The following is a 10695-nucleotide window of genomic DNA, read 5'->3' as shown; positions in this document are numbered from 1 at the left end:
CTCCACAGAAGGTTATTGATGGGGAAACGCCGTTCTTCACCAAATGCTGGGCTGGTGACCTTACTCGGTCTAGAAAGAGACTATATATGGACTTATAGTTGTGGGTGCTGCAAAGGATCCGCAGGTGGAGTGGCTATATATGTTGGAAGGGGAGGTCCGCTCGCAGTGGAATTGGGCGCCAGATCAGAGTTACTTAAACTCTGAATTCTCTCTGACCTGAGGACTTATTCGGGATGTACTGCCACTCTATGATAAACTTGCTAGGGATGGTGGAAGGGATGATGAGGTTACCCTCTGCCTGTGCTGCAATGAAAATAAAGAGACAGATCACACATTTTTCCTTTGCAGTTGACTTTGGCATCTCTGTGATTATTATGTCGGAAAGGTAACAGGTTGCATCGACCCCGATTTGTGGCCCTTGATTTAGCTTACATTGTCGACAACATAGACCTGCCGTTTACTAAGGAGAAATCTAGGCTAGTGATGTAGGTTACACGTTTTGGCATAGTCCATGGGGTTGGATCTGTTTCTGATCAGGATCTGGTTGCTTACTTTAAGCATCAGCTTAAATTAAAAATCAGATGTGATTGGAAAAAGATTACCTCACATGGATTTCGATAGAGGGTGGGTGCGCATCACTAGTTTGTGTGTCCGTGGAGGTTTTAGGTTCGAATTTGTGTTTCTGCCCTGAGCATGGGACAGGTGGTACTAGCCCGGAAAACTCATTAAATATTGCTTGATCATCACAATAGTGGTATGGTGTTGATGGTCAATTTCTGGGAGACCCATAGCTTCTGCTTCTCTGGGCAGACACTGGTTTCTGTATGTAATTCAGTACAGTGTCAAATAAAAAGAGTCTAACCTATAGATATATTTCTGAGACACCAGCTGAGAGATTGTTTTAGGATTTTGAAATTCTCTATGAATCCAGTTGCTCCTATTGTTACTGAAAATATGGAGATCTTCCTATGATTCCAGTTTCACAGGTAACAAAAAAATTAGAATATATAAATCAGAAACTGCACCCGTTGTTATTGCTGAGACCACTCATCTCCTTAAAAGTGTTGTCATTCCTATGTCATCAGTGTTATAGGAATTCAATAAGTACACTTACATTAAGTGGCTTCATGCCTTATCTGGAGCAATTAAAAAAAAAAATAAATAAATAAATAAATAAAACTAAAATGAAACAAAATTAACATTAAGGAATAAGATTTATTCACTAAGACAATGAACAAATAAATTTGTTGATTTCCCAGATTTAAATAATTTCTTTTTAAAAAGAATCATAAAATTTGATTTTATCATTCGCAATTTTAAATAGGTCAGAGGTCAACTTATTAACAATTATGTACAAAGATAACCTTTGAAGCTTTCATTCACTAATTTCAAATTTTTTTTTTTTTTTCTTAATTTAAAAAAATTTTCTCACATAACTTATTTTAAAGTTGTGTCAAATGAAAGATATTGGTTCTAAATGTTATTTCCAAACTTTTACGACACCATCGTAAGAGGCAGTGATCACAAGATACTGTGACGTGTAGCACATGTTTACATCATTGATGATGTCTTTATGACCAGGAGGAGGCGACTTTGGATATCGGCCAGGAACATCGTCAGTTGAGCCTGGTTTTATGGTACAGTTCTCTTTAATTACTTCTGTGCCATCAACAAGCCGGGATCTAAAAAATAAAAAAAAATTAAATTATTTTGGTGCTAGTCCAGAAGGACACCCGAGGTAGATGTGTTAGTTAAAAATAAAATCAGGGAAACAGGACTGACACAGAACCTGACCCAAAGTTATGTTGTCACCTGGCAATTTACAGAAAACTGCAAATCAGCTGCCAGTAGACAATATTTTTCAGATGCCTTTCCAAAATCAAAAAATAGTTTCTTTTTGTTAAAAAAACAACAGCAAAAACTTTAGATGCTTTCCATGAAAAGAAAAAAAACTGCTTTTGTTCATAGCTGTTTTTATGTTTAAAAAAAAAAAAAAAAATTCTTTGAAAAATTTGTTGAAATTTTTTTTTAATATACTTTTCTTAAAAAAAAACATTTCTTTGAAAAGTTTGTTAAAATCTTTTAAATATACTTTTCTTAAAAAAAAAAAAATTCTTTGAAAGATGTGTTGAAATATTTTTTTAATATACTTTTGTTGAAGAAAAAAAAAAAAAAATCTTCCATAAGCTTCTGGCGTTTAAATTTTGTTTTCAAGTGTATTTGCATCAGCTTTTTCCAGCAACTTTTCCGGATGCTTACTGTAAACTGACGGAAGATGCTAATATGACTTTGGGTCAGGTTCTGAATCAGTACAAGAAAAACTTTAGAAAATACTTACTTGTGATTGTAAAATATTACTGTTAATTCATGTTAAGCAATCCATTAGGTTTAATTTTTTAAATAAAAAAATGTAGCATAATCATGAATAGTCCTTTTTGGAGGAGCTCTTGAGCTCCTCTCATTTAAAAGCCTTCTACTCATATTTTCTTGTCCTTGGGGGGGGGGGTGATGGGGAGACATGTAAAATCATATCAGTGCTGTTTTTATCTTGAAATTTCAACACACGTACAATATTGAGATTGACAGATGTTTATAAAATCTCAGCGTAAAAGGGTCAAGCCTGTTTGGCCGGCACGAGAATTTGAAAAACAAAATAGAATTTCAGTCGCTTTGTTTTTATTGTGTATCTCTTTCTGTCTCTTTCTTTCAGTGAGGGAATTGGAATTTAGTTGGGATCCGATTTCAGTCGGTGACAGATGTAAAAGTTGCAGCCAAGATGCTGTTGTAAAAAAGTTGGAATCTCAACTTTGTCGCGAAGGGATCTTGAGTTAAAAAGGCTCTCTGATTTTTAAAATACATAAAATTCTATTTTTATGAAAAAAAATACTTTGTTCACTAATTTCGATATAGTGCTCGATTTCAGCACACTGGTCCTGTCAGTGGCAGCAGAGAACTACAAAAAGAAGACCCACCAGCAGAGACATTCGATAACATATCAACCCCTTGATGTAACGGAAGTTTTATTGTCTATGTACTATCATTTATTATCCCTAGAGGATCTGGTTACCATGCCAGAATGTAACAGCAATATATACAGCATAATCATGTTCACACGCTGGTTTCCAGCATTGAGCCTGGTCACTACTAAATCACCGAAGTTAAGCAACATTGAACCTGGTCACTACTAAAATGGGTGACCAATTTGGGAATTTCAAGTGCTGTATGTAGGAGGATGTCAACACCTCCCTGCAAGAGTTGCAAAAACCTAACGTCGTCATCTCCTCTAATGGGGATATACATACGGCAGGGGACAGCTTGTCTTGTGAATTTCTTACTTCCATGGAAACTTCCTTCTTCAGAGGAAGCTGGTTAAACCTGAGTAGGGTTAGTGCTGACACACACACACACACACACACACACACACACACACACACACACACACACACACACACACACACACATGTAACAGCAATTCCAGAAATGTACTCACGGTACAGACAAACCAAGATACTCTATCCAGCAAATAACCGTGTTATTCCTTTTCTCTTTTGATGTGCTTATAACTTTCTTGCCTGATGCTGACAGAACTACGTATCATTCCGTAACTTCTGATAACAACTAATAAGAGAACCATCTATATATATAAAAGCCAAACGTCTGTGTGTATGTATGTATGTTTGTTTGTAACGCTAAAACTTTTGAAAGACGGAACCAAACTTGACAAATCTGGTATCATATGGAAGCCCCATCACCCGGATGACAAATATCGAAATTTCACGTCAAACGGACCACTAGAAGTTGGTCAACTGATCAGTTATCTTCGAGGGGGGCCCCAAAAAAAACTGTAATTATCTATATATATAAAAGACAAATGTTTGTTTGTAACGCTAAAACTTGAGGTGAAAGATTCCTCTCCCCTAAGAATAAAACATATGTTCAATATCTGCTTTTGTTTTTTCATTGTTTATACGGTCCCGAGCAACGCCGGGTAGCCCTGCTAGTCTATATATATAAAAGTGAAAATGTATGTATGTGTGTTCGCTTTTTCTGTGTGTCTACAAAAGGCTTCTTTCAGAGAAGCGGTTGGTCGGTTCACAACTTTTTAAAACTTTTTATATCACATATAAATCGTAATATCTCACAGTTAACAACGAAGCTCGCCTGTCTATTTAATTTGCTCAATTTCGGGAAGATAAATATTCAATATTTGTCGCTCGCCGCATGTGGGTTAGTCTTTTTCCTATAACATCTTGGGGGCGAGGAAAAAAGCGTTCAGCAGTAAATGAAATCCCGCAGTCAAACTTGACCTCATTAAGTCATTAAAACGAGCACCTGCTAAATCCAAGTAATAAAATAAATTCAAACGTGTTTCCGTAAGCATGTCGTGGTGGAGCAGTGGTTAACGTCGCATGTTTTTTTTTTCACAACTTTGCCTGGGTTCGATCCTCATACTTACTTTTTTTTTTTTAACCCCCCCCCCCCCAACACCCGGGCAACGCTAGTCTTCTGTAAAGAAAGACCGATTTATCACATTCACTTAGTGGATCCACATACACTAGACGATTGATCACATGTTTCAGCATCTTGTGACACTTTGAGCTACTTTTGAGCACTTGTAAGAGTCATAATTGTATGATAATTGAAAAACACGTAAACATTTTAAACTAAACCGGAAAACAAAATTTACAAAATTGTTTGAATACACAATTTAATCTATCTGTGAACAAAGAAATAGGATTGGTTCGTTGTTGGTTGTTTTACAGCATAGCAACCCTTTTCGGGTTATTTAATGCCGAATCCAAAGATTCGGAAGAAAATTTTTTTTAATAGAATATATTTGTTGTTTTCACGTCAGTTTCTATTTAACCCATAGCTGGGACCCTAACAGGTACTACCACTCTGGGTCAGAGTGGACAAAGCCCACAAGCTGGGGCCTCACCACTGGATATAGTTTAAGGTCATATCCAGGACCCCCATTGAGGGACTTTTACCCTCTGCAGGGGGGGGGGGGGCAGTCGGCGTATTCTAATGCCCCACCGACATGGCCAAAAGAAATATGAATAAAGATAGAAATTATCAAAGAAAATAATCTAGAATCTAGAAAAATGATAAAATTAAATTAAAATAAAAATTAATAAAAATAAATTCAACTCTATAAAAATATATATGGTCAAAAAAGAAAAATACAGTGAAATTAATTAAAATAAAAATTGAATTAAATTAAAATAAAAATTAATTCAATTAATTAAAATAATGTAAAATCTAAAAAAAAAATGTTACAATTTTAATTTAAAATAAAAATGAACAAAAGTAAAAATTAAAAGAAAATAAAAATGAATAAAAATAAAAATGAATAAAAATAAAAATTAATTTAATGCAAATAATTTAGAATGTAAAAATATAGTAAAACATTAAATTAAAATAAAAATTTAATTAAAATAAAATTGAATTAAATTAAATTAAAATAAAAATAACATTCAAATAATTAAAATAGTCTTGAACCTAAAAAAAAAAAAAAAAAAAATGGCAAAGTAATAAAAAAGAAACTACAGGTGAATTAATTTTTTTTTTACTTACTCGTAAGTTGTTGTGATTTGCTGAGGTGCATCTGTAGCAGCTCCAACCATTAAAAATGAATTACTCGGCGTATTTAGATCCCAAAATCGGATCCGCATATCTGATCCACCAGTGATCATAAAAACACTGTTGTCTGTGGCGGTTATGTAATTTCCATAAACAGAATCATCAGAAGACTATAATAAGACAAAAGAAATTAGGTTAAAAAAAAAGAAAAAGCAAATTCATTTTTCTGCTTTACCAAAATATAGGGTCTTTTTTTTTTTAAAGGCAGCAAAATTTTAATTGAATTTTTGTTTTTTTGATTGTTGTTTTTTTTTTTTGATTGTTGTTGTTGTTTTTTTTTTTTTGTTTTTTTTTTACACAGTGATCACCACTTATCAAGGCCTGGAAGCCACTCAGGGATAAGGGTTATTGCAAGTACATTACATTACTGAGGAGATTTGATGAAGTGTTTAATTAGGGGGGCGGTTCATTAGGAATTTGTTAACATTAGACTTGAAGACATCCAAGTTGTAGTCCGGAGGGAAGCAGGCAGACGGAACAGAGTTCCACAGGCGTGCAGTTCTAAGAAAGAAGCTTTGTTCATGAAATCCGCGTTTTGATTTAGGCACCGATATAGAGTGGGGGAAATTTTTCACAGTGGATTCAGCTAGACGGGTGTTTTTCGTGAAAGATTGGCGAGGGGGGACCAGGGATTGGAGTTCAGACGAGCACCTGCCATGAAAATAACGATAAAACAAGGATAGGCTTGCAACGTCTCTTCTGTGGGAGAGGGGTGGGAGATTGTCCTGAACGTATTCCTTTACACAGGCATGCACTCTCTTGAAACTGTTTAGGTTACTGTTATATGTTCTTTGAGGACGAATCAATGATGAATTGACTTGGAAAAGCACGCTGAACTCTTAACAATGGAATCTCTTGCTTTTTTTTTACTTATTTCGATGATAAACAAATAACCAAATGCTGCCAGTGGAACGATATAACCTTTTTCTTTATTCTACAAAGGAATCACCACTTATCAAGGCATGGAGGTCACTTAAGGATAAGGGGTAATGAGTGTACAGTAGTCAAAGAAAACAACATCAAAATAGCAGCAACTTGATTTCTACTTGAAATAATTGACAATTTTTTTCTAATTTTTCAATATTATGTGTCTGAGAGATTGCTCTTTCTAATGATACCAGGTTCATACAGATGACAAAAGTTTTTAGCGGACACACAAACACAAACCCACAGACAACTAAGACTTATATAATAGACTAGCATGGATACCCAGCATTGCTCTGGTTGACATGAAGTTTGGTTTGAACATAGCTGCTATACTAAGGATATTGAGCATTTTCACCCCCACAACAATTTCAAAAATAAAAGAACGGAATTGCCCCAAAAAAGAAGCAATTTTTTTTTTTTTTTTTTAAATCAAAATAGCAGTGAGTGCAACCTCAAAAAAAAAAAAAAAAAAAAAAAAAAAAAGGAAGCCACAAAATCTGAAACGCAAAAGAGGAAAAGAAGGGAAAAAGTTACTGGCAAATGCTTTTGTCCACAAGACCACGATTGCTTATAACATCATGACGTTAAAAATAAGATTTTTAAACATAGTTTTAGTTTGATATGCATGCATGACTTGCGAAAACAATGAAGCAAAAATTCCCCCCCCCCACCCCATTCTAAAAAGTGGTCTAAATGACTGCCACAGAATTAATCTTTTTTTCTAATTTTTACATATTATGCATGCGAAGGATCGCTCTTTCAGATGGTACTGGTTTCGACCCAGTCGGATGTGGTTGATGAAAGACATACAAAAATAAATACACACAAGTGAGATTCATATTATGGATTAGCTGCATATGTGTCGTGTTGGCAGGTGAAGAAGAGAGATGCTGAATATCCCAACTTCTTATGATTTTCCTAAAAGTGTTGGATTCATGGAAGCATAAAACACATCCATTTTTGTTTATGAAAATTTAATGGGGAAATAAATTTTAAAGGAATAAGCATACTTCTGTTTTTAAAGGCAAATGGTCTCGACTAATCATAATTAAAAATAAATGTAATATTAAATTAAAAATTAATTAAATATTAAATTAATTAAATCAACTTTAAATAATACTAGCATTGCCCGGGTTTTTGGAGGTGTATGTTGAGCAAAAAAAAAAAAAAAAAAAAAAAAAAAGGTCAATTTTTTTTTAACTTTGATCCCTATTATGACATCTTAAAATTTATTGTTTTGGGCTCAAATCAAGTTATTAAGTTAGATCCATGCCCAAGGAACCTATATCTAAAATTTCAAGTGTTTAGACTCAAAATTGGTGGAGGAGTTTGGTAGAGTTCTCAAAGGTCAAATCATCGAACTTTGACCCCTTAACAGCCAAATTTCTGGTCGAAAACGGATTACAAAGATTTTCCCAAATCTCAGTAAACTGTATATCAAATTTTAGGTCTGTAGACTGAAAATTGACAGAGTTATTGCATAGGAAAATGTACACAGGCAAACACTTTCACTTTTATAGATATATAGATTTCCAAATAGAACAAGACAATTCTATTACAACAAATAATTAATAACTGAAGTTGAAGATAGATTTTCTTTAATGTAATACGCAAATGAGGTTACTTCTTGAATGTAGATTTCCTTTGAATAAATAGTTTATATATAGAAATCAAGCTCGAATGAAATTGTGTAAATGTCGTGTTAGTATGAAAATTAATTTGCGAAACAGTGAATCCTTTGTACATATTAATCAAATTGTGAACAAACAAAAAACAGACAGGAATATAACTATTATAATAAATAAAACTAATTTTGCATAATTTTTTTTGTAATATCATCTACTATGCCTAACTAAAAATCAAAAACTACACAAGATACACTCATGGAAAACAGAATTAGTCAGGGGATCAACATTTATGATTTTTTTTTTTTTTTTACTCTCTGAGTGTTGAATATTCTTTTTGTAGAACAATAATTATTTTTATAATTATTTTTAAAATGCTTCTGTCCGTTGTACAGTCAGGGAAGCAAGAAATAAGGAGGGAATTCCAAAGTCTAGCAGTCCGAGGAAAGAAACTATTAGAATAGAAGCATCTAATAATCTCAACAGTGAAGGGGTGGGATTTTACTACTTGTCAGGTTAGTTACGAGTATGTACATCGAGGGGGCATAAGTACTTGTAAAAGAAGCACAGGGATGCAACATTATGATGATGGGACAGAGGTTGGAGCTTGGTAGACAATGTGGAGCCTATTAGATTTAATGTTCTTTTTTTTTACCCTGTCTAAGAGTGAGAAATTAGTGGTAGATGCACCAGTCCAGATGTGGCAACAATACTTTAAGCATGGGTGAATTGTAAAGATATAGGATGCTTTTTGGTGTGAGTCATTTTCTAGCGCAGTAGAGGGCAGCCAACTTTTTTTTGCAGCGGCCTTGGCAATTTTTCTTTTTTGTTTTAACTTTATTAATATTAAACAATGGTTAAATATTTATGAAATAATGTACTGCTGCTATACTTACATCTCTGTGCGATAAAGCGGGCGAAGGACTTGCCCACAATGCTTTTTGCCTGGCCCCAGTTTCCACGTCCCACATGGACACTTCATTATTACCTTGCACGGCAGAGATGATCCAGGATTGCTGTTGAGGATGCATCATTACTCTGCGGATCCAGGCATCTATAAGGAATTAATATCAATTAGTTTTTATTGCCTTTATTGCACACATTGAAAAATATTTTATTATTTAACTTTAATGCCTTCTTTAAACAATAATTCTTTTTCAACTTTTAATGAAAATAAAATTTAAAAAATACAAAAAAAAAAAACAAAAAAAACATGCGCACAATTCTGGCTTAAAGCAGTTGTTTGTCTAGCCACACTGATAAGCTGTAAACAGCAAAACAGTACCGTCTGTAGATGACAAACATACATGTCTATCGCTCTCTCTCTCTCTCTCTCTCTCTATATATATATATATATATATATATATTATTTTATGCAATTTAGGTAAACAAAATTACCATAAGTCACTGCAATAAAGCTATTGTTTCAATCTTAAAAGACATCGTCAGGAGACAATAACTAGCCTCAAATAAGAACAGAGGAATTTTTTCGCCTGACGATGTCTTTTAAGACTAAAACAATAGATTTAATATAGTGACTTATGTTAATTTTGTTTACCTAAATTGAATAAAAATAATATCTTGCACTTTTCATTGATGACTATCAAAAACTTTGTTGAAATTCAATGGTTTTACTTTTGGATATTTTTAACCTATTTTGTGTGTATATATATATACACACACATTAATACCAATTAATTTTATTACTCTATAAAAATTTGACTATTTCATTATTTAATTTTAATGCCTTTTTTAATCAATAATCAATTTTAATTTTTAATGAAAATAAATTAAAAAAACATACACATTAATCAATTATAAAGATATTTTTTTATCTCTTTTTTTTAAGCTGATTTATACTTTCACATTTATTGATCTAATATCCTCTCTCTCTATATATATATATATAGTGGTTAGATGCATCCCAATGACCAAAGAAAGGACCAGTCCACAATCAGAATTTTAAAAATTATTATTATTATTTTTTTTTGTTTATTTTAGCAAATGCTTATACTTTTTCCTTTCTGTCTTACATATGTTTTGCAATCAGTAACAAAAATAAATTGCCCTTTGTTTTCTAGGTTGCTCTTCAGAGAATCATTTGCAAAAACAAGCACGCTGTTCCAAAACAAAAGGGAAGGAACGTAAACAAGTAAGAGAAAATGAATTGCATGTCAAATGCATGAAAACTCACTTTAAAGATTATAATCAGAGAAAATTCCGCCCTTAAGATATCCGACACAACATTTGAAGATTCTCAAGCTGCTTTCTTGGATGTAATAGGAAGAGCTAAGTTCGATATTTTTTGATCCCAAACTCAAAATCCATATCTCTGTCAGTTAAATCTAAGATGGCTATCTGAAAATCTAACGTTGTGTCAAATATTATGGGAGTGTGAGGGGGGGGGGGTACTGATTTTCATCTTTAAAGTGAGTTTTCATGCTTTTGACATATCATTCATGTCATCTTACCTGTTCATTTTTCCTCTCCTTTGTTTTAT

The 10695-nt window shown here is 33.3% G+C and overlaps 1 protein-coding gene across 1 annotated transcript in view; it reads right to left on the bottom strand.

Moving 5' to 3' along the window:
• Window positions 1-1195: 1195 nt before the first annotated feature.
• Window positions 1196-10695, bottom strand: part of LOC145268329 (phosphoinositide 3-kinase regulatory subunit 4-like) — a 126318-nt gene continuing 116818 nt past the window's right edge. Inside the window, exons 33-35 of the mRNA XM_080123819.1 lie at window positions 9092-9249; window positions 5578-5753; window positions 1196-1682 (exon numbers count right to left, since the gene is read on the bottom strand). Of these exons, the coding sequence (XP_079979945.1) occupies window positions 1481-1682; window positions 5578-5753; window positions 9092-9249 (536 nt within the window). The 3' untranslated portion in view covers window positions 1196-1480. The remainder of the gene's footprint in view (window positions 1683-5577; window positions 5754-9091; window positions 9250-10695) is intronic.

This window comes from Euprymna scolopes, chromosome 43, assembly GCF_053919585.1.
Source record: "Euprymna scolopes isolate OS-2025 chromosome 43, ASM5391958v1, whole genome shotgun sequence".
NCBI lineage: Eukaryota > Metazoa > Mollusca > Cephalopoda > Sepiida > Sepiolidae > Euprymna > Euprymna scolopes.
This window is presented reverse-complemented; position numbering and strand designations above follow the sequence as displayed.